Source organism: Lepidochelys kempii, chromosome 24 (genome assembly GCF_965140265.1).
Source record: "Lepidochelys kempii isolate rLepKem1 chromosome 24, rLepKem1.hap2, whole genome shotgun sequence".
NCBI classification, from domain to species: domain Eukaryota; kingdom Metazoa; phylum Chordata; order Testudines; family Cheloniidae; genus Lepidochelys; species Lepidochelys kempii.
The window spans coordinates 2,857,928-2,881,742 of NC_133279.1; the positions used below are offsets into that span (position 1 = coordinate 2,857,928).

The 23,815-nt window shown below is 52.8% G+C and overlaps 2 protein-coding genes across 2 annotated transcripts in view; one reads left to right on the forward strand and one right to left on the reverse strand.

The window, feature by feature from the left end:
- The first annotated feature begins 278 nt into the window (after window positions 1-278).
- On the forward strand, window positions 279-4,333 carry S100A11 (S100 calcium binding protein A11). The gene is made up of 3 exons (XM_073323417.1): window positions 279-412; window positions 3,336-3,491; window positions 4,012-4,333. Exons 1-3 carry the CDS (start codon window positions 410-412, stop codon window positions 4,183-4,185), a joined length of 333 nt encoding a protein of 110 aa, XP_073179518.1. The 5' UTR covers window positions 279-409; the 3' UTR covers window positions 4,186-4,333.
- A 2,243-nt stretch (window positions 4,334-6,576) lies between these two features.
- COPA (COPI coat complex subunit alpha) overlaps window positions 6,577-23,815 on the reverse strand; it is a 32,662-nt gene continuing 15,423 nt past the window's right edge. The window contains exons 13-33 of the mRNA XM_073323416.1: window positions 23,396-23,471; window positions 21,230-21,312; window positions 19,986-20,125; window positions 18,736-18,821; window positions 18,316-18,454; window positions 17,247-17,409; window positions 16,999-17,145; window positions 15,934-16,123; window positions 15,581-15,676; window positions 14,606-14,694; window positions 14,245-14,368; window positions 12,624-12,713; window positions 12,418-12,527; window positions 11,641-11,718; window positions 11,332-11,400; window positions 10,648-10,784; window positions 9,757-9,943; window positions 9,541-9,651; window positions 8,981-9,142; window positions 8,432-8,626; window positions 6,577-7,237 (exon numbers count right to left, since the gene is read on the reverse strand). Coding sequence (XP_073179517.1) covers window positions 7,178-7,237; window positions 8,432-8,626; window positions 8,981-9,142; window positions 9,541-9,651; window positions 9,757-9,943; window positions 10,648-10,784; window positions 11,332-11,400; window positions 11,641-11,718; window positions 12,418-12,527; window positions 12,624-12,713; window positions 14,245-14,368; window positions 14,606-14,694; window positions 15,581-15,676; window positions 15,934-16,123; window positions 16,999-17,145; window positions 17,247-17,409; window positions 18,316-18,454; window positions 18,736-18,821; window positions 19,986-20,125; window positions 21,230-21,312; window positions 23,396-23,471 — 2,532 coding nt within the window. The 3' untranslated portion in view covers window positions 6,577-7,177. The remainder of the gene's footprint in view (window positions 7,238-8,431; window positions 8,627-8,980; window positions 9,143-9,540; window positions 9,652-9,756; window positions 9,944-10,647; window positions 10,785-11,331; window positions 11,401-11,640; window positions 11,719-12,417; window positions 12,528-12,623; window positions 12,714-14,244; window positions 14,369-14,605; window positions 14,695-15,580; window positions 15,677-15,933; window positions 16,124-16,998; window positions 17,146-17,246; window positions 17,410-18,315; window positions 18,455-18,735; window positions 18,822-19,985; window positions 20,126-21,229; window positions 21,313-23,395; window positions 23,472-23,815) is intronic.

Sequence of the window (23,815 nt, forward strand, 5' to 3'; positions counted from 1 at the left end):
ACCCGTTCAGCAGCTTAGCAAAGGGCCCCCCACCGCGTCTCGGCGGCGGCGAAGGGGAAACTCGGAGGAGGGAGAAAGGCAGGAGGGGAAGAGAGAGGAAAAGAAGTTGAAGGAGAGAAAGGAAGCGAAGGGAAAGGGGGTGCGGGGGGCCAGATGCCGGGGCGGCGGGGGGAGCCCGAAGGAAGGAGAGGAGAGGAGAGCCCCAGCCCAAAGCACATGCCTGGGCGCCCCGCAGCCCGAGGGCGAGTCCGGACCCGCCGGTAGCCGGGCGCAGCCTCCGCCCAACCAGGCGAGAGGGGCCGGGCCAGCGGGGCTGCCGAGGGCGGTGGCCGGGGCTGGGCGCGGCTCAGAGGCTGGCCCAGAGTCTGCTCCTCGCAGCGCTCCGCGGTCCGCTCCCTCTGCTGCAGCCATGGTGAGTGGGGGGGGTCCCCCCGGGTTTGGGGGTTCGGGCCCCCCCGGGCTTGGGGGCTCGGCTCCGACCCAGAACAGGGACTGCTGGGGAAAACCAGGGCGGCGTTTTCCGACCGGGCAGGGGAACCCCCCCCCCCACCTTTGGCACGGGGGGAGCAGCCCCCGGCGGAGATATAAACTCTCCCTGGGAAGGGCCGGGGGGGGGCGACTCGGGAGAGGGCGGGGGGCAGGGCTGGGCCCCAGGGGAGCCAGGGACAGAAGCGCCCCTGGAGTTTTTAGCATGTGAGTTGCACACAGGACTGGCAATGGAGGGAGATGGGGGGTGCTGAGCTCACCCCTCCCCCCCCAAAGGCCTGTACGGGGTAAAAGGGGAGAGGGTGGGGGCAGGGGGGCTGAGCTCACCCCCCCCCTCCAAAGGCCTGTACGGGGTGAAAGGGGAGAGGGTGGGGGCAGGGGGGCTGAGCTCATCCCTCCCCCCCCCCAAGGCCTGTACGGGGTAAAAGGGGAGAGGGTGGGGGCAGGGGGGCTGAGCTCATCCCCCGCCCACCAAAGGCCTGTATGGGGTGAAAGGGGAGAGGGTGGGGGCAGGGGGGCTGAGAGCCATTGAACCAAACTGTAAAATCTGGATTGAATGGAAACCACTTCAAGCCAGAGGGTGCAGCACCCCTAGCCCAGCACCTCTGGGTGGGGCCCCAGCTAACAGGATGGGTCAGGGCTCCAGACTTCTCCTGGCAGGTCCCTTGCAAGAAGGAGGAGCTGGAGCTGATCCGCGCCCACGCTATGATCTCACTCTCTTCCCCTCCTGCCTGCTGCCTCCCTCCCCATCCCCAGACTTTCTCTTCCCCTCCTCATCTCTCCAGCCTGTTTCTGGGCTGCTCCCGCCCCCACAGCCCCGGGGGCCAGCCCCTGCCCCCCTGCCCCAGCTCCCTGCGGCCCGCGGGCAGAGCTGGGCCCACACAGGAGGATATTACGCAGCCGGGTTTTGGGTTAAGGAAGCTGAGGCCTGCAGGGGCGGGACTCGTTTCCTATCCCACACAACCAAAGAAGGGTAAATGCAGCAGCAGGGAGGATAGGGCTAGTGATTCCCCAAGGGGGGCAGATCTTCCTTCCCCCAACCCCACCCCGCCCAGGCTCCTCCCGCATAGCTCAGACACTGCTTAGCGCTTTCCTGTCCCTGAGTCACCCAGCTGCCTTTGATTGTCCCGGCTCTCCCCTCAGCACCCTGGCCTCTGGGGAAGAGCACAAACCCTGCGCCAGAAAGGCTGGAGGCAGAACCGGCTCCTGCTCCCCAGCGGAGAGGGGCTGGCAGTGACTGAGTCCCAGGCGAGGCCAGAAGGGGGCAGGCGGCGCGGCTCCCTCCTCTGCCCGAAGCGTGGCCCCTTCCCGCGGCTGCAGCCTCCTTGGAGGGACCCCAGCCAGGCTCACGAGGGGAGGGCAGGCTGCACGGCCCGGTCATTCCCTAGAGGCAGGAGGCGTCGTCTCCTCGGAGCCCCAGTCCCGTTTGCCCATCGCTGCCACCGTAACCAAAGTCCGACTGGAACTGGTGCCTCAGAGGAAAGAGGCCCCAGCTGCTATTCTCTGATGCCCCTGAGCCAGCCAGCCGGCCCCTTGCCCGGGGCTGGATTGGAAGTGAGGCCCCCTGGACGTGAACCCCCATTTCCCATTCCCCTTGCCCTCCTGAGCCAGCTATTCCTCCCTGAGCTAGGGCTGGAATAGAACCAGCGTCTCCTCCCTGGGAAAGGCCCCATATCCCATTCCCCAGCCCAGGCCCCTGCTCTGGGGCCAGGCTAGAATCAGCATCTCTTACAGAGGAAAGGTAGCACATACCATTTGCTGGTCCCCTGAGCCAGCCGTCCTGCCCGCTGCCCTGGGAGGAGGTAGGGAGCAGGGCCCGCTTGAGGGGAGAGGCCCCATCACCCACTCACCATCTCCCCCCCTCCCAAGCCAGCCAGGCCTGCATTTCACCCTCTTCCTGTCCTGTCTCACATGTATCCTCTGTCCGCGGTGTTTGGAGCAGGGAGGAGATCCCTGCAGGATCCCACCCTATTCCCATTTCTCTCTCCTCAGAATTTCTCCCATGACAAACAAGGATTGGGGAGGGGGGATGCATTTTTCTCTCCCCCACCCTCCCTGGGCTTGGTAGCCGAAGCCAATTAATATTAACGAGGGTGGTGGAAAAAACCAGACACTGTCTACCCTGAAGAATCTCTCTTGCACAACCTCCGCGCAGACACACCCAGCTCCTCCTGCCCTGCAAGGCAACACGGCCGTTCCCAGGAAGCAGCTGTACTGGGGCTTGGAGGAGCCTGACTCGCTGGGCCTGTACCCAGACCCCACCCATGATTCACCCCCATCCCTGCGCTGGGCTCTTTCCGCCACGGCCGGGAGGTTCCTGGCCCCGGCAGGGAGGCACTTGCAGGGGTTAGGCCCTGGACTGTGCTGGCAGCTGCATCTCCTCTGTGGTCTGTCTTGCCACATCTGTGCCTAGGAACGAGAGCCGGGGAAGGGGCTGCACCAGACGGCCTGGGGAAATGATGCAGCTGTAGCCAATACAGCCTGAGCAGCAACACTTAGTTCTAACCTCAGACCCCACCCTCCCTCTGGGCCCAGGGAATAGAAGCCAGGAGTCCAGATTGCCTAACCCCTAGACCATAGTCCCTGCCCAGAGCTTGGGAAAGAAGCTCCCAGGCTCTAACCACTAGACCATGCTACCAGAAGCGGGATCAGAACTCCGGTATCCTGGCTCTGTCCTTGACTAACCCCTGGACTCCTCTCCCCTCCCTTTAAAGGCATTCACAGCAAGCGCCAGGAGGGGTTTGTGTGGTGTGGGGCAACTAACCGGTAGCGCCAGGAGTTTGCTGCTGGGAGAGTGTGTGTGTGTGTGGGGGGGGGGTGTCATCAGTGACGTGGTTTTGTCCCTGCAGTCGAAGAGCCCCGTGTGCCCGACGGAAACGGAGCGTTGCATTGAGTCCCTGCTGGCCGTCTTCCAGCGCTACGCCGGGCGCGAAGGCGACAACTGCACGCTCTCCAAGAAGGAGTTCCTCAGTTTCATGAACGTCGAGCTGGCTTCCTTCACAAAGGTGAACTTTGCACCCTCCTTCGGGACACCCAGCCCAGGCGGGGCGGGGGGATTCCAGCTACTGCCACTGTTAGAACCCAGCAGCTCTGCTGAGTCGCTGGCGGGGACACGGGTTGGCGGGAAAAGTGCTTCCAAAGGGGTTCTTGCCTGCAGATGTGGCTTGGAAACCGGCTGTCCTTTGGTGCCTTCCCCAAGTGCAGCTTCCTTTCCCCTATTACAGTACATGTCTCCAGCTGTCACTCGCCCAGGCAGAACGCACAGGGGGGCGGAGGAAAGAGCTGTGGCCTTTGGAACTCTCTGCCACCAGATGAGGATGCAAAATGCATCTCTGTCTAGGCTCAGCCTCACTGACCTGTGGAGGGAACCAGCATCGCTGGCTGCAGGGGGTTGTGGAGTTTGCCCCCTCTATTTTGTTGTACAATCTCGATCCACAATTCCATGAAGGGTGCTCAGATATGACCATATGGGTCTCGTAACTGCAAGTAGAGATACTGGTAAAAACCCTCCTTGGCCTTTCGCAGAGCCAGAAGGACCCAGGAGTCCTGGACCGGATGATGAAGAAGCTTGACTTGAATTGCGACGGGCAGCTGGACTTCCAGGAGTTCCTGAACCTTATTGGGGGCATCGCGCAGGCTTGCCACATTGCACTCTGTGTGCAGGCCCCCCCTGGCCACCACCAGACCAAGAAACTGTGACCCCGCCCAACCCACACCTACAGCCCCGCAAACATTCCCGATGCACCCTGTGCAAGACCAACCGTCAGCTGCAGACCTGCCCCCAGCCTGCGTGTCTGTGGGGGGCTCTCATTGCTTTTGTATCAGTAAAAGAATGGTATAAAAATTCCTACTCAGTAATTCTTTTTAATCTCAAAAAGTTGGGGGGAGGTGGGGGAAGGGGGCATGATAGGGGACCAGCATAGCTCCAGTAGTTTGAGCACCAAACTGGGCGCCAGGACTCCTGGGTCTTATCCTTGCTGTGCCACTGCTCTTTGGGGTGTGATGTCTCCCCCCTGCCTCAGTTTCCCCACATGTAAAGCAGGGGGATAATGCTAATTATCCACTTTTTGTCAAGTGCTGTGAGCTCTATAGATGAATGAGCACCATAAAAATCCAAATTATGAGAATTTTTAGGGATTTTATGATCATTGCATCTGACTTCTTTAAACAAAGGAATACGCAGGTCTGGGGGGAGGGCAACTGTGTAATTTTAAAAGAGTGAGATAGATCAGTGCAAAATGCAGCAGCTACAGGGTCAGGAAACTAACATTTAGGGTTGCAAAGAGTTTGGGGACATAACTTGCCTACTCATAAGAGACAGTCCACAAACTCTTGAGATTGGACCAGTGAAGCGCCCCCTGGTGGTGCTGTAAATCAGATCAGCAATGCTGAGACTTGGGCTCTCTCCAGCCCTGAGCTGGGAGAACAGCTGTTAACAGAGCAGGGACCCTAAAAGGGGAGAAAAGCTGAAAAGCGAGGGTGAGGGTCTGAACAATACAGGCCCTTCTCAGGTGCGGGAAATGCCTGTGATTAGAGAAAGAGGGGAGAGAGAAAGTCCCACAACAGCATGGAGATCCCCCCATAGCTGTAAAGTCACAAACTCGGGGCACCTTCCCCTACAGGAGTGAAGTGAATGGTACTAGGGTCATGTGTCCTCAAGCACATGGAAATGGGTTAGGGCATCAGCTGGGATTGTCCTGGGTGAGACCCGCCCCCCCACTGGTAGAAATGCTCCAGGCTTGACTCTGGAGTGACACTAGAAACTTTACACTTCCTGTTCAAACAGTCCTGAAGAGAGCTTACAACAGCTCAGAAGCTGGAAACTCGACCCACTCCACACGCGTGTGCTGGCCCATTTCACAGCTTGGTTTTGGGAACAAGGCCATGCTGACGTCCTATGTTCTGAGGCCAGATGCGATCACTGTGATCGCCGAGTGTGTGACCACGGGCCAGAGAACTTCCCCCCCAAATAATCCGTAGGGCAGATCTTTTAGAAAAACATCCAACCCTGATTTAAAAATGGTCAGTAATAGCGACTCTGCCATGACCCTTGGTAAACTGTTCCACTGGTTACTCACACTTAATAATTTACGCTTTTTTTCCAGTCTGAATTTGTCTTGCTTCCACTTCCAGCCATTGGATCATGTTAGACCTTTTCTCTCTAGACTGAAGAGCCCATTATTAAATATTTGCTCCCCCCGAGGGTACCTCTAGATTGTGATCATGGCACTCCTTCGCCGCCTCTTTGTTAAACTAAGTAGATTGAGCTCCTTGAGTCTATCACTGTAACTAGGACATGCCATACAGTGCTTTGCCCATCCTTTCTCAAGGGCACCAGTGGCTGGGATAGGGAGCAGCTGCTGTCTCTGAAGAGATGTAAGTATTTAGCACCAGGCCATGGTTAGCAGCCTCTCAGGGCCAGTTGGGAAGAGGTCACATTAGATTATCATAACACTCCCTTTCTGGCCTTAAAGGGAGTTATTCCAAAATAGCTATTCCTGATACATTCTGGAACAAGAGCACCCACCCCTGGAGTTCATCAGGAATAATCAGCTTTGAATTCACCCTCCCTTATTCTGGATTAATTTTCCTGTATAGACACACCTAAAATCTATATTAAACACTAAATGGGAAAGGCACCATTCTGACCATGGGAGCTCCGGCACAGCACAGAGAACCTCACCCAGTGGGTCAAGCCCAGAACTTGTCTGACCTAGAACCTCAAGTTTTCCATGCCTCATTCCACACATATTAAATAAACCCTACTCGGCACTTAACAGATGCTTTCCCCTCTTGGCCTTCAAGCTGCCAGGCCACCACTGAGCCGTATCCTCTACCCCATCCCTCCAGGTCATTAGACCCTGTCCAGGACAAACACCAGAAGCAACTAGGCAAGGGGCCATTTCTTGTGGGAAAAATCTTTCATATTTCCCAGTGAATCAGGAGTCCGGCTCTCTCTAAAGCAAAACCTCAATGCTTTATGAGCGTGACTGTCCCTTTAAAGCCTCAAGAGCAGCACTCCACAAAGTGAGCTGGAACAAGCAGCTCATTGTAGTCTCTATCGAACAGCTGAACCAGTGCAAGGGGGAGTCTGGTTGGTTAATTCACTTTATTAACGTGAAAAGGAGACAATGTTGAGAAAAGCTGCTAAGGACAAAAAAAAAAATCAACCAAAGCGCTGGGATTCCGAGCCACTTTCCCGCTCCCACCAGGGAAGGCACACAAAGCCCATGAGCCGCCTTGGATCAGGACTCGACTGCCCGTAGGACAAACTCACCTCCAGTGACCCTGATTCTACACAGGGCCATGCTGAACTTGAACCAGGCTGCTTTTCCTGCTCTTGGGCAGAGGGCATGTTCTCTTCTGATGAGGGCGATGCTGCCTCCAGGTAACAGGGGGTGCATGCCACATGAACTGCACCTTGTGCCAGGATCCCATGTTATTACTTGTCACGCTCAGGGGAGGGGGCAGGACTTTCACCAGGGCTTGCCAACTGTGGCATGGGAGGGAAGAGCAGATCTCACAAACAGCCCAGTTCACAGCACTAGTGCAAAGGATCCAGCGGTTCGATTAGGAGCTGGAATGGAGGAAGGGAGAAGCAGAAGCAAGATGAAGATTTCAGGGTCACAGGACTGAAGATCTAGCCAGAGGGAAGCCGGAAGTTCCTGTCTCTCCAGCCTGGGGCAGGACCTTAGCGGAACTGGAGTGGGCTGATTCGCAGCCCAATGACATCTTTGCCGATCTCTGTCACCTGGAGAATAAAAGGGAGGCGGTTAATGGTTAAGAGCAACACAAGCTTGGGGTTCCTGACACAGATAGCTTCTACCAGTACACACTGCAGGGATCGACTGCTGGGATGGACAGAGACAGCTTGAGAACCTCATCTCAACCACATACAGCTTTGTGACACCAAGCCTCCTCCTATAGCCCAGAATCCTAGTCCAAATGGCATCAACGGGACCAGGACCCAGCCCTATGTGCATTACAAAGAACTGCTGGCACAGTTCTCCTGGCCTGACCCCACACGATGGCTGCGTTAGAGTAAGCAGCAGCGTTTTAAAATGAAGTCTTGAGCAGGAGGCTCAGTCTAGAGCGACCCGCAGGGCTCGAGGAAGGCCAGACCCAGTTGTGCTTTGATTTGTAGGACATGCTGCTGCCGCTGCTATTCAGAAAGGTGTCTCGATGAAAAGAAAGATGAACTGCCCAGCTGGGAGTTGAGGCAGAGGCATGAACACCCTGGGCTGCTCAAGTCACTCCCCAGAGACAAACGGGCGCTCTCCCACCAGCGGCTCCAGGCGCTTGTGTTCACACACTCCTGTGGTGCCCCTAGACCAAGCTCAGCCCATCCTCAGTGTCTGTCCCTGATCTGAAGGAGCCAGAGACTGCGAGTGGCAGGGATACACTGCAGGTCTTTGCCTCCTAATCAGGGGAGGCTCACGCTTAGCGAGGGGATTTCACTGCAGCACCAGCCACCCTGCAGTCTCATCCCCAAGGAGCTGTCAGTGCTTCCCCAACTTTATACACACCGCACCACTCCAATGTGGAGGGGGCCGGCAGCATGGAGTATAAGTGGCAGAGGAATGGGGGGATGGCGTGTTTGGGACAGACACCAGGGAAAACACTGTCTCTTAAAGTGCCAGGCAGCCATTACAACCCTTGCAGAGCAAACGGGAGCTGGGTGATAAAGGTCTCACCAAGCCCCCAACTCAACTCAGATCCACCCGCCCTGGGAAGGATGAAGGGCTGAGTTGAACCTGCTAGGATTAGAACCTGGGGTTCCAGGGACTCTCGATATTTCAACCCTGAGGCCTGAACCACTCAGATGTTCCCTCCTGCCTGGACTCAAGGGAAACATTTACAGAGAGCAATAGGCAGGGAGAATTTGCCAGGAGCCAAGGACCAGAGGCGGGGGAGGAGGGGCTGCCACCACAGGCGGTGCCCTTACCGTGGTGACTCGGCAGATCTGTCCCCGGAACTCAGGGCAGTAGCAGGCACCGCTGAGCGGGCACTTCTCCACCGGCTTGCCGCGGTAGATGGGCCGGTAGGAGGCGGCGCAGATGTCGAAGGGGTTGTGCATGTCGTAGTTGAGCTGGTAGGTGTCGGTGGGGTTCTTCTCGCAGGCGGACAGGATCTTGCGCGTCTAGGGAGGGAAGGGGACGCATTAGCGGGGAATGGAGAGCCAGCTGCAGAGCATGCAGGGCAGGAGCTGTGGAGCACACCGTAGATGGAACGGCTCCAACCTGACCACATCTCTCTGCTTTACACACCAGGAAACCCCACACAGCCTTTGGGGCTGGGAAACATCCTTCCCTCCCAGCACAGCCTCCCTACCTGAGACACACATTCCCCCCACCCCAGCGGAGACACCTGCCCCAACCCCAAGCTCATCGCTTCCCACTCCATGGCCTCCCCCGCCCAGCCTGGTCCCATGGGGAGTGAAGGAACCTCAGCACACCAAGACCCAGTCCCCCCTCGCTGTGCCCTGCACGCTTACCTGCTGCGACACTTCGGGCTTGGGGCCCAGCTCCAGGAGCCGGCGAGCGAAGGTGGCAGCTGTCTTGAAGTTTTTGAGCTTAAAGAAGAGATTGAGGGCGGTGCGCAGCACAAGGATCATGTGGACGGGCTGCAGGTTGGAGTGGGTGAAGTAGGCTGCCATCTGCATTGGGGGAAGCCGAGGGGAGAGAACACCGTCATGAGGGGGCTTTGAGGCAAAGATGGAGTTGCATCGTGGGAGGCGACCCCGCCCTAGCACAATGCACTCTGGCTGCTAGAGGGAGCAGGACAAACCCGGCGGGGTGGAGCTGCAGAGGGACAGGCTGACCATCAGTGCTGTTGATGGTATGGGAGGTGGGTTAGTATAAGGCCTGCTTCACAGATGGGGAAACTGAGGCCCAGTGACTTGCCCAAGGCCACCCGGGGAATCTGCGAGAGGGTCTGGGCACTGAATTCAGGATTCCCAGTCTCCTATCACCACTAGCCCATTCCCTCCCAGAGCCCGGAACAGAGCCTAGGAGTCTTGGCCATGATAACTGGAGTGCAGTGCAGCGTCTGTACCTCGCAGGTGCGTTTCTGCTGCTCCAGGGTCTCTTTGGGGAGCTTCTTCCTCTCGATCTCCATCGACAGCCCCACGATGTACTCTCGGCAGATGGCAATCAGCTGCTGGGCCTGTGAGGAGGAGAGAGAGCGAGAGAGAGAGCGAGAGAGTCAGGCACCATTTGCCCGTGGCTCCTGAGGAGGGGAATGGGGGCCGGGAAGAGAGGCGCCCCTCACCTCAGCGATCTCCTGCTTGTTATCCACTACCAGCAGCGGCACGCTCAGCAGGATGGACCGGAACTTCTCCACCGCCTCCTCGAACTTGCCAGCGGTGGTGAGCTGGTAGCAGACTTGCAGGCGCTGGATCAGGTCGTTGAGCTTCAGGCCGACGACAGGGAGGGCATTCTTCAACCCGGCATCCTTCCTGGCGGTGTGGGAAGGGTGGGAGCCTCAGTGAGAAACTGAGAACCAGCCAGACCACGTGGGAGGACAAGGTTACCCTGATGGGCCACCTGCACTACAAGCAGTCAGTGACACATTGGCCTGGCTGAACTAGGTCCACACTGCAGCTCCTCGACCATCACAGCTGTCTGGCAACCACAGAGGGGTCTCCAAGCCTCCCCTGCTGCCTGACTGGTGCATGCTGGGAAAATCTGGGTCGCTAGCCCACAATGCCTCAGCTACCCCTGCAGAGGACGTACTTCCAGATCTAGCTCGGCTGGAAGAAACCAGGAGCAGGTGGCAGGGGAGCACTAACCCCACCTGCCTCACCTTGTTTAAGCTCTAACGAGGAGCTGGGTGCTTCCCGTCATCAGAAAACTGCCCCGGGATGGAATTCTCCCTAGAACTTGGGCTATCAACAGAGGGGCCGGTCCCACATCCACTCAAGATCCATTGATTAACACTGAGCCGTTTAAAACACGATTCAAAATTTGCTTGTTTACGTCAGGGGAACGGGAAGGCGACACCAGGCAGGGAGTGGGCGGGGCCTGTTTTGTGACTGAACATGACTCACCCACTGGGGGCACTAACCTGCACCACCCCTCCAACAAGCAGCATCCAGGCAAGAGTCAGGGGAAATGGTAAAGAGACCTGAAGGGAGAGGCCGGATTCCGCCCTACTGCTCACCAGTTGCGATGTGGGTATCCATACATGGCGGGGAGGCAGGGCAGTGCTTGGTAAGTGGTGCGGCCCCGGGCATAGGTCTGCAGGAAGAGCTGCTTGTAGGGGCCAAAATTAGTCACTCCCACCTGGTCGTGGAGGAGCTGAAGAGAAAGAAGGGAAGCACCACACTCATTGGCTGGTCGCGGCATAAGTGCAGCTCCAACCCCGCCCACAGCCTAGACTGGGATCTCATCCTGCCCAGACATTAGCCCCCAGCCTATTAGAACTTCTCCTTTGTACCTGGGGAACTTGAAGCACAGGGAAGAGAAGTGACTTATCCAAGCAGACACAGTGAGTCTGCGACAGAGACTGAAAGAGAACCCAGGTGCCCTGAGCTTTAGCTGAGAAACTCTCCTCTTCCTTAGTGAGGTTAATTCAGTATTGCCAGGCAGCCACAGGAAGGCAGTGGGGTGAAGCTCCAGAGCACTGCGGAGGGATTTGGCCCCATCTCCCGATTAACATCTCACCCCGAGAAGGGACCTCTAACGCTGTCCTTCAGACTGAACAGCATGGAGCATGAGACTACTGCATAATCTGCCTTGATCACCCCTTATCAGCTGACACCCCTCTGCCCGACTACCCCTCGCTGGAAGGGGTCACAAACAGGAGGGGGAGAGGGGATCTCCAGGACTCTCCAGAGTAACTTACCCGCATGGCTGTCTCAAAGGAACCACCCAGGATGTGATCAACAGGCAGCTGGGAATTGTTACACCAGACCTAAGGGAGAGGAGGAAACGCATTTCAAGAGGAGCTGCTGGGGGGTCATGCCTGCCCAATGCTACCCAGCACACTCACATCCCATTCAACACCAGCAGCAGGGCTCCAGCCACTTCTCCCAACAAGGCACCACCAGTTCCTGACGCTGATAATTAACCAGCACAGGACAGTGAGCAGGAGGGACCAGACCAGGAAAGGCAGGTGCCCGAGAGAGAAGGTTTCAGAGGCAGGTCCTGTTACCTGAGCTGGGCTGGTGCCCTTGGTGGGTGGCACAAAGAATCCATCCTCAGCTCCTCCTGCCAGGCCAGCAGGGACATCCTAGGGAGCAAACGGGGCACTTATTAGCTAGTCAATGCTGTGCTGGTGACTGACAGCTCTGCAGCCTGGCACCGCACGGTGAAAGCTCACCCCTGGGCTGCCCTGCCAATGTGCTTCAGCCTTAACCTCAAGAATGACTTCTAACAGGAGAGAGGGGAGGAGAGAGTCACCTCCATGGCCCATTCTATCTTTGGCCTCAGCTGCAACTGCCAAGAAGGGGACAGCTGGGGCATGGGCTAGTCTGACACCCCTCCACGCATTTCATAGGCCAAACAGCCATCAGGACTCAATCACCAGAGCCCAGTGCCACCGAATCTTGGATTTCACCTAAAACAGATGGATTTCTAGGGCGGGGAAGAGAGGGGTGGGAGGGGACCTCAGCCTGAATAAAGCATGAAGCCATGGGGTGATGCTATAGGCAGCCTGACACAGTAGCTCAAGAGTGTGAGCTGCCCCATACATCACAATGGGGCATTGGGTTTCAGAGCTAATGACGACAACAATTGAACCACTGACATTAACCCTTTCCCTGCTGATCACTTCAGCAGAAACATCCCACCCGGATCATGTTAGCACGGCCTCTAATTATTCTCCTTGCTTTCCCAGCGCCCATCCCTCTTTCTTAAGGGCTGCTGCAACTTGGCTACGTAAGGCTCCTGACTCCTTCCAAGATCACCTCCTGATCCCACAGCTCCCTACCAGTTCAGGGGGAAGGTCCAAATCCTCTTCAACTTCCCATCCGCCTCCTTCCTCCTGTCCTTTACCAAGGGCTTCATCTCCAAAGCCTTCCCCGGCATCCACAAAGCCATCTGCACGTTGCAACAGAACTAGAGTCAGAACGTGCTGGAGAGGAGAGACACTATCTACACACTCCCCTGCATTAAGGGCTGCTCATGTGTTCTCACCTTCATCCAGCTGCAGCTCAGCATCCTCTCCCCAGCCTTCAGTGCCAACCGTGTCAATATCAATATCAGCAGCCAATGCCCCTCCTTTGCCTAGGGAAAGGGACAGGATTCACTCATTCACCCCCCTTCAACAGGGTCAGATATTGGGAAGAACAGGCATTAGGGTGGCCCATCACAGCCCAGCTCCTATTGTCACAGATCTGTGCCACGTTAAAGGCCAAAGTCATTTGAAGCATAGGTGAATTGCATCCAGGGGATTTCCTGGGAATGGTTTAAATGTCATCTTTAACGGGGTAACAGCCTGCACCAGAAACCCGTGAGAAGCTGGATGTTTAACAGCTGGGCTGCTGGAGTCACGAGAGGGAATTAAAGCATGTCTAGCCCAGCACAGAGTCGGTTCTGTTGTGATTAATTGGGCCTACAAATTTACCCTGATGATGAAAGTTAGTAAGACGTCACAATAACCTATCACAGCAAATGTTGATGGGAAATGGTGCAATAGCCAGACAGACAGACTGAAGAAGGCCAAACAAAAAAGGCATCCTGATAGATTTCCTGGGCTGCGTTAAGATCACGCCTGATAAACAAGAACAGAGCGAGACCTGAAATTAATCAAAATTGGTGCGTCGGAAACGAGGCCTAAAGGGTGGACAAAATAATGAAGGAACGGGCTATTCCACCATTGCTCCCTTCTGGGGTCCTGACAAAAGACGACTTTGGGAGGAAAGCTACTACCACAGTGCTGGCTGGCTGAAAGCTGAGAGAAGGTGAAGGAGGGACCCGGATCCTCTCTGTGCTAATCCTGAGAGACGTCTTGACCAGACCAGGCCAGAGAGTGAGCCCGATGACACTGCCACCCTCTAAATCCCAAAGACCACCTGGGATGGGAAACTTTCTCTTCCCCTCCACGAATACATCCTTTCCCTACCTTATTTCCTCTCTTTTCCATCTCTCTCCTTTCTCTTTCGGTCTGATAAGAATCTGGCTTAGCTGGCCAAGACTGCATATTTTGCAGCACTGCTGTAAGCTTGTGACCAGAGAAGCCGCTAAAAGCAATGCCTAAACAGCCCCATGCTGATACAAGTTTGCTGGATCTCAGAGGGACTAATAAGACCATGTGCAATTCCTATGTCCTTCCAGCAGCAAGGCTGCAAGTCAATGTCAATACGAGCGATAAATGCTGCATTTTCTATCTTTGCTGTTCTACTCTCCCCCCTCGGGTGTGTGTTTTTGTCTTGTCTTTTAGGAACCAGGATCAGACTTTAACAGCAGCAACAAGGACAACTTCTCTTTTCCCCAAAAGGACAGTTTATTACCATCTTTAACACCATCTCAGAGACTGTCAAACGGAGTTTCTCTCTAAAACCCCTCTCCAGCTAAGGGGAAAGAGAACAAGCCTGTTCATTTCCAAGGCTTTAACTCATTTGCTTCTTTTCTGAATCTTTAATACAAAGTTAAAAGAATTTTTAATAACGTGCCTGCCACGGCACTGTATAGCAAACCCCAGACCTTGTTTAACCCTGTTTACTATTGGACAGTGACTGTGTCCTGTTCACACCTTTGACTATTTGGGCCCATTCCATCTACATTAATACAACAGTTCCCAAGTACGCAATGCTACCTTTGCTAGCAATTGTTCCTTCAAAGAATCCCTTGGAGACAGTGAGCAATGGCCAGTTAGTGTCCAGAGGCATGATGGCAGCAGGGGGCTGGAGCAGCTTTGCATTGGGGTCAATGTCTGGAATCTGAAAAGAGAGAAATCCATAACTACAGACCATGGAAAGAAAACCCTCGGCTTAGCCTCCCCTCCATGTAATGCAAGGTGCTGGTCTCAGCCCTGGCTGGAGAGGGGGCTCTTCCTTCAGGGAGGGTGTCAACTAATGCCTCGACCCCATCAGCCCCAGTGCTAACTCCCACTGCTATCCTCTCCTCTTCCGGGTGGAGCCTGTGACCAAGCAGGAAGCAATAGATGATCAACTAACCGTTTCCTTTTCTGGGTCAAACGTCTCCTTCAGACTCTCGGCTTCTTCATCCAAGCCATGGGTTGCAGCGGTGAGATAGGCCAGGGACTCTGAAAAGGCACATAACACATATGGCAGATGGATCCATCATCTGTAGGGCCCTGCGTAAATCGTCTTTCTTCCTTTTTTTTAGAAATGTCATGACAGTGTAAACGTAAAGTATTGAATTTCACAGAGTTTGCATAGAATGAATATTACAAGCAAGTTTAGTCAATTTCAAGAAAAACATCTTTAGAAGACCACGGTTTGGGGGCATGGTCACAGATTCTGTGCCCTCTGTGAAATCATGATTCACACAAGACACTCAAAATGTGGCAGACACTCCATATACCATACACATGCACTGCTTGGAAGGACAGGGGACTTCCTGTACCAGGTCTCTAGGCCTTGCTGAGATGAAAGAAAGACTGGCAGCATATACAGGGGCCCTTCAGCCCCCATAGGCAGCACAGGAGGGGGTTGTGGGATCAAGGAAAAAGGATGGACTGTTTTCTAGTGGTCAAAGCAGGCGATCAGGAGTCCCAGGACTATTGGTAGCTCTGTCACTAATTGTTGTGAGACTTTAGATAATGCACTTCCTGGCTCTGTGCCTTAGTTTCTCTGTCTGAAAAGTGAGGGTGATAATGCTGAGCTGCCTCCAGGGGGCACTGCGAGGGTTAACATTTGGAAAACACTTTGAGAAACTTGGCTGAAAAGCAGATGGGGAAAGTGTGATCCAACAATCCCAAACGAACAGGTGAAGTGCATCCATACAGTGGGGTCACACCCAGCCACGATGCAGCAGCTAAACCTCTTCCTGGCCTCCCTTTAGCTGTGGTTCTGGACAATTAAGTGGGAGGCAAAGCAGAGATGCAGGAGTTGACATTTATTGGATCTTTCCTGCTGTCCCGCAACCCACAGGGCAGCAGCATAAGATGCTGGTGCTGCGATACTCACTCTGCCCGCAGTTCTTCAGGATCCTCACCCTCTCTGCTACATCTCCGAGGTACAGGGCATTCTGATAGTGGCCACTCATGTCTTTACGGATCTCAGCTAAACCAGAGGACAAGACAGAAACAGTCACCACTCCTCTGTAGTTCTCAGCCTCCTCTACAAGCTGTCCCTGCTCCCCTCTCTCAGGTGTAACTTGGCTCCATTATTAATTATTATTCTTTATTTGTATTGCAACAACATCTAGGAACCCCCCCTCATGAACCAGGATCCCACTGTGCTAGGCGCTGTACGAACACAACAAAAAGACCGCCACTGCCTCGAGGGGCTAACGTTCTAACACCCCTCCCGGGACTCACCTATCTTCATCATCTTGCGGAGCTTCTCCAGGTTGCCCGTGATGAGGTACAGGAAGGAGAGCCTGTCAAAGTTCTTGGTGCGCTGGTAGCACATCTCCACGATCTGATGGTTTCCCTGCAGCAAGGCCACCTCCCCCAGCTTCTCCCAACAATTCTTGTCATCCAGAGCCTTGGCTGCCTCCAGAGCGATCTAAGAGAACGCAGCAGACATGGGCACAGATGGAAGGAGGGTCCAGCAGATGCTGGCCTGGGACTCTGGAGACCTGGGCTCAGCTCCCAGCTCCACCTAAGATGTTGTGTGTGACCTTGGGCAAGTCTCTCTGTGCCTCAGTTCCCATCTGTACAATAGGAATAACAGCACTGCCATACCTCACAAAAGGTGTTATGAGGATACATTAAGGACAAACTCTGAGACTCTCAGATACCTGTGACAGCTTTTCCCTACAGCTCTGATCCAGCTGCATTATAAGGAAATAAAGCAGACACATCTCTGTCCTGGCCCACTCCCCACACGTGGACTTTACCATCACTCTCAACCACAGCTCCAAACTGAGTTGCAATCTGATCTTGGTTCCTCTTCAGGAACTCCATATGGTCTGTGCCTCCAATCACATCCTCGTCTAGCTAAGTCCACTGCGGATCCACAGGCCCACCAAACCTTGTGCCCAAGAGTGGGGCCCTCCAGTTATGTCACATTAAATGGATTTCTAACACTCTTCTTTAGTATAGAGGTGCAGCTTGGGGAAATGACAGGGCCCATCACGCACTGCTCCAAGCAACCTTCTATTCAGATTAAGATGCGCCATCGCCCGCAGGGAGCTTTAGACCCTGGGGCTGGCATCTAAGTGTTAATGATGAGGGCCAGCAGAGGCCTCAGGGTACAATTTCAGAGGCTGTGCCTGGACCGCAGGACCTTTACTGCACCACCACAAGTTATCCAGAATGCAGATGAGCCTTTCCCCAAGACCACACCACACAACCTGCCATCTGCACCGGCAGCATTTGAGAGAGAGGTACCCATGCAGATATCCTCCTTCCCTGCCCCAGTGCACACTGGCCTCTTACCTCGATATTGCCACACTCCAGTGCCAGGCTGAAGCGGGTCTTCTCATCCTTTACGAAATGCAGCGCCACCTCGGGGTAGCCTTTCTTCTGCAGGTAGGCGATGATGGACTGGCCCACCAGCTTGGCGTTCCTCACCATGTGCAACACCTGGAAGGGAGGCAGCCAGGCAGAGGAATTGAGAATAGCACATGGAAGGCATTATCCTATGGCACCAGGTCGTGGAAAGATGCCATGCCCTGGCCCCTCACCTCATCATACTTCCTATTGATCAGCGCCAGCTTGAACTTGAACTCCGTGGGGTCGATGGTGAGGACCCTGGGTCGGCATTCCCTGTCTAGACAGTACACGTTGTTCCCCTTCACGCGGGTGACATAGATAGGCAGGTCCAGAGTGCGGATGATTCCGTGATCCCTACACCAGGAGACAACATATTTGTACGTTACCCAGTGTGACTCATTCTAACATCATGCGCCTCTCTGACCAGGTCCATTAGATTGGGAGAAGCTACAGACTCACATACCTCTGTATATGGCCTTGCCACTAGTGTGGGTTATATAACAGCAAGCCCCAGTCTAGGGAACAGGCCACCACAAGGCCGGCGTCAACAAGAAAGAATCAAAAGGTGCAGCTGAGCACCCACAGGCCTCGCTGCAGGACTGCCTCACTCTACAGATCGCAGAACTGACTTTGAATCCGGTGTTGGGGAGAGGAAATACCGAGCAAATTCCTGTTCTGCCTGAAAAGCTATTTGGGCTCCTGCAAGCTAACGAAGTAGTGAGCTAGCCCTTATTTGATAGTTCCGACTGCTAGGGCGTGAGCGGATATGATCGAGGCAACTGACTTTTGCACGGTGGCTTCAATAAACTCCACCTCCATAAAAGCACAAGAGGGGAGACTGAGGAGAGATTTTTAGCAGCAGTTTTGAGAGGGAGAGCTGATGCAGTGGGAGGGAGAGGCTGTTCCCAACAGAAAGCTGTTGGTGCCCAAAGTGAGCAGAGCCAGGTTCCAGTAGCTTGTTCTCGATGGTGGGGGTTGCAGAGCAGGCTCTTGCATCCACCCTGCGGAGCTGCATGGAAGAACAGAGGGAGAGTCCCCCGGTGGTTGTTCCTGACAGCAGGAGGTGCAGAGGAGAAGGCTCGCATACCCAGAGTGAGCAGAAATTGCCAAGGCTCAGAAGTTCAGCAGCTGAGGTGCAGCCCAATCTCGAATCAAGCCCAGCCACATTTGGCGAGGGGGTAGCGCCAAGGACAGGTCCTTCAGAGAGCGGATTCAAGACACTCCCCCTGGACTCCTGAGCCCTGCAGGCAGTAGACTCACCCTGTGGTGACAGCGTATTTGATGTGGTTGCTGGTGGTGTAGATGAAGACACCACTCTCATCCCAGGCACCGCTCTTGACACGGATATTCTCATGGATGTTACACAGGGACTCTAGCTTCCGGTTGCAGATCATGATGGCTGGAGAGGAGGAGGAGGAAGTCCAGAAAACCGTAAGGGTTACAAAATTCCTGCTCATTGTGTCTGCCTCAGAGGGCCTGTCTAGACAGCAAATCACTGCACAGCAAAGCAGGGTGTGAATCTACCGCGCACCAGCTGGCGATGCCATAACCTCCCGCATGGACACTGCTACAGCACACTAGGCCCCGGAGTGCAGCTTGGTGTACTAAAGAGCACACAGCGGAGACAGGCAGAGCTGCTGAGAACCCTACATGGGCGTAAGTAGGAAAAAGGTACCTTACCATGCTTAGCCAGCAGAGCCACATGGGACATGTCAGCTGACCAGATGACATACTTCACCTTGGAGATCTTCACGGAAGCCTGGGTTCTGTAGGGGGGAGACGGGATTACCGTAAGGGCCTCTTGCAGGGAGACTGTCACCATATTCCTCACCAACTAAAAGAGCTATGTTATCTCTATTGACTCCCACTCCCAAGAACTCTGGGGCTTGATTGTCAGATACCCGAAGGCCCCTTTACACCATTCTGGCACTGTAAAGTGGCATTAAAGTGAGCCTAAATGAAATTTACACTGCCAGACTAGTGTGAAGGAGCCATAGCGTATCGGAGAATTGGGTCCTCTGGAGTTTATCCTAGCCAGGAGAAGGCCTCCGAAAGCAACACAGGCTGAGATATGTAAAGTGACAACTTACTTTAAGTCCAAAATTCAGGTTTTATTTTCAGAGGCAGATTTTACAGAACAAGGAAAGAGTTTCCCATGCAACTTTTGTTTCAGTACAACTTGACACAAGCCATCTCGTGGTGCTACAAACCCAGAAGCACCAGTCCTGGGACAGTGTACGAGAACGAGGAAGTGAAACGAACCAAGCTAGTTTTAAAGCACAACACTGAGTGAAATGCAAAGTAAATCTATTTGTAAATGCTTCAGTATTATTAATCTGGGATTCTAAAGTCACTGGTAGCATGCAAGGATGTTTAAAAGGCATAGTTTGTATATCAGCAGGGTCCTTTAAAAACTGAACCAGACGCAGCAGCACTGACAAATATACTGTAGTGATCAATCCTGCACTGGATTAGGGATTTGGCCAGATGCAGGGCCTCGGTCTCTATTATCCTCTACCTCGCATGATCAGTGCAAAGTGCTACCACATTCTGAGGTGGCAACATTTCACGCTCACGGTGAACTAGTGTAAATGATGTCACAAGGTGCAAGGCAACAGAGAGTCAGGGCCCTGACCTACACCAATGAGTCTTTCCCTTTGCCAGTCTCTATGATTTTGTAGTTGTAGCGATGGACGGGGAGACATGCCCATTTTCTCCTGTGAAAGGTGACAATGCCTGCAGAACAAATTGCACCATTGCTACGTTTATATTTCGCTCCTTATAACAGCTGTTAGCTGTGATTTGGATCAATCTGACACAGCTGGCAGCTGACACTAGGTTTTGGAGCGTATTAATAGCCATGGCCTGTCCCCAAAAGGCACACACTGGCAGGAACAACATGACATCTCTCCCAGCAGCTGGGACCTTACCGTTTCTGTTGCACATCAAAGAGGGTGATCGAGTCTGCATCCCTCAGTAACAGGTTCCCAGTGCCAGCGTAGAAAATCTCATCACAGTTCGGGACCTGCACTTTCTTGGTAATCTCATTCTTCAGGTTCTTGATTAGGATCTGTCGTGCAGGGAGGGGGAAAAATCAAGAGAGAGAGTTAGATAGGAAGAACCAAAAGATTTCCCTGCCAGAATGAAAATCAAGTCTAAACACCAAATTTCTCTCTTCACTATATTAAAAGAGAATATTTGGGGAAGAGTTGTCTAGCACTTGCAGAAGAAGTCTGGAAGAGGGCCAGAGGAGATTTCTCTTCCCCTAGTAGAAGCCAGGAGGGTCTGGAGTGGGAGCAGGGGGGAAAAAATGGAGATCCTTCTTCGTTACAACAGCAAAGTGGTTTGTTTGTTGAATGGGGAAAGGAAGTGTTCAAATGTATCGACACTTAGTATCTAGAGGCCCAATGAAAAACGGAGCCTACAAACCATGAACAATGGTCCATATGCTGGTAGGGATCCTACCCAACCTCCACTTTGACAGGGTGGAGAGGAGCTGTTTTTTCTGTTCTCATGGTGCCGTACCAGGGGAAGGGAGAAAACATCACACCCTCCATATCTCTTTGGCAAGTGAAGTTCAACCTTCTGGTAAGATTTCCAAGCACTGTCCGTGAGAGGGTGTATGGGTACAGAAGATACAGTGGAGAAAAAGTAGAGAGCTCAGTGTAGGGAAAGAAACAGAAATAAAGGGTTGGAGGAAGAGAGGAAGTAGTAGACAGTGAAGAGGTCAATCCAAGGAAAGAAATCAGAGAATGAAGCCAGGAAGGAAGGAAGAACAAAACTAAGAGATGTAGCAAGCTTTCAATGTCTACTCACCAAAAGTAGCTTGATAATACAACTAAACACAACAGAAACTAAATAGTATACAACTATTTTATTTAAATTGCAAGAGGTGTGCATGACAGTGTAAGTATTTTTCACCGTGGCTAGCTGGTGTTGGTGAACATAAAAAAAAAAGAAAGGACAAAAACTATTTTCATTAATTTAAATTTCATTTCTATATTAAGCTTCCTTTTTTACCAAACTGCAGAGCCAGATCTTCCTGACAGCACCCCCCCAATACATTTGAACTGACAACAATTTGATTAGCCGTTTCTGTCTCTCCCACTCCATGCACACACACTTTCAAATGACAAAACACAGTTAAACAGACCCTGATGAGCGTGGCCCTTACCGAATGCATGCGATCCAGGACTGCAAAGCGGTTGCGAGCTACCCACACAGCTGTCAGCCCAGAGGAACGCTTCCCTTCCGGGGCTGGGAAGAGCAAAACACAGGCAGCGAATAAAACCTCTGGCAGGCTCGTACGGCAACACATTAGTCAGTCTTGTTTGATTCCATCTTGGCTGAGTTGGATCAGCTGCTTCCTACTAACTCAAATTTAACCTGAGGCTATTCACAAGATTCATTTCCTCCCCCACCACCCTTTCAGATCTCAGCATGGCCAGCGCCAGCCCTTCTCTCTAGCCAAGGGCCAAGATAAGTGGGTGCCTTCACAGCCAACACCACTGCCTGGCGGAGAAGCGGGCCATCCTGGGTGACAGCACATTCGATCAAACTAACGAGCAGAGCCTCACTGGCCAAACAAACTGAGAGCAGCGAGGGTCCCGGCTTCAACGTAAGCCCCCCTGCCGGGGCTACCCGGCATAACAAGCTGGAGGAGAATGAATGCACTTTCCCTAGCGTGCAGCTGCTCCCTCGGTTTTAAAATGCTAATATGAACACAGTGCTGCACGTATCACACGGGAATGGAGAGAACTGTACCACAGGACCCGTTGCAGATGTAGCGAAGGCTTCCGCAGCAGTAATACGGGTGGATGTGTGCTAAGGGGTGGGGGAATAGATAAGCCCGGGAGAGACCTGCTGCAGTTACAGTAAAACAAAGTGATTGTCCTACTCTTGGGCTCCCAGACTCTTTCCTCGTCACCACCCCACTACTCATGACAGTTGCGCGTTAAGGGAGATGCGCTAAGGATATCGGAGATCCAGACAGTCACAAGAGTCAATGAGACCTTACCAATCATGCTTGTGACAGATCAGTGCCCCAATGAGGGGAAAAGGGGATCAAGTCTCTTGTACTCCACACTGTAAGTTCTTGTAGTTAAAAACACAAGGCTGGAGACCCGGATACTATGTCCAGCTCAGACAGGGTCTTTTCTGTGTGAACGATGGTCATATGGCTTTCCCTGAGTTTACACATCTTTAAAGCCAGATTATTACTGGCCTCTCTAATTGGTTCATGTCCGAGGAACTTCCCTCATTAATGTTCATCATATAGAGATGCTCAGATAGAAGGTGCTTGAAACATTCCTATTACCCTACATATTTTCTTTACGATAGAAGGTTGTGTAATGATCTCCTCTGTGGCTGTTCATTTTCTTCCTTGGCCCAAAAGTCCAGATTTATTGACTTGGCTTTTCTCTGGATTTTGGGTGCCCAATTAGAGACACCTTTAAAAGGGCTTCGTTTTCAGAAAGCACTGAGTATTTGCCCTCTGAAAAATTAAGCTCTTTAAAGGGGTCTCAACGTCACATGCCCAAACCCACTAGTCAATTTTGAAACTTTCAACCGAAATATGTGAAGTACAATCTGTACTGTTCAATATAGTTAACATATATTAAGGGACTAAAAAAGACCCCTCTTTGCTTCCCATCTCTGAGATATACCAGCTGACTTTCGTGCCAGAGACAGTTCTCTCCATTAGACCTGCATAAACCAGTAAAGTTACTAATGAGTGAGCTGGATTCTAGTCTGCCTCATACATCACCCCCAACATTGCCAGCTAAGTACTCATCCTAGAATCTTTACTGCCATGACGACAGAGGCAGGAAGAATCCAGCTGGAGTTTCAGATCCCAAGTGGAAGAAAAAAAATGAATTATGTTTTGACTTGTAAACTGAGCAAATCTGATCTGGAATTTGCAGAGCGAGAATATGAATACTGGGCCCCAGCAGTGTCACTTTTACAGCCGCTTTTCAGACTATAAACCCACTTTGAATACAACGTATCTGGGTGAAATCCATCTCCACTGACAAGGCAGGGAAGCTGCCTGCTGTGTCGAAAGAGAAAATGGAAATGTCCTAATAATTGAATTATAAAATATATATTTGCAGCTGTAAAGTTTGGGATGAACATGAATTTTTCAAGTCAATGTACCACGTGATATAGTAAGCAGGAAGGCCTGCCAAATGACGCACACTACACGAGCTACAGGAAACGTAGGGAGAGAGTGCAACAAAGACTTGGAGAACAGAAGCTTTTTTACAATGGGATAGAGAAGGTGGGAGCAGGACTGAAGAAAGGGAGACTAACAAAAAAATGCAACACATTAAACGCCTACCATCAGGGTTCTGGGAGTCTGCGTCCTTTGGGATGCTGTACAGGTCATAGGTGCTGTTCTCCAGGTTACTGGCTCTCTATAGAGGGAAAAAGATATATATATACACACACACACATATATATATATATACACACACACACACACGGCGCGCATGCACTGTCTACTCATTCTTCCCTCTACAGAGAGAATTTAGTTGCAAAGAATAGTGGGAAGAAGTCATCTCCCTTGAATGTTGTCCAGGATACCAAGGTGATGGGCACCCTTTTGTGTTTATGGGAGACAGTGAGATCCTTAGCTGGAAAACTCCACACAAACCAGTCTCCAGTCTCCTGCCCAGGTTCCCAGTGATGGGACTGTTCTGTAAGATGGAGGCTAACTAGTGTTAGTTCTAACAAACCCTGAAGACATCATTCACACCCC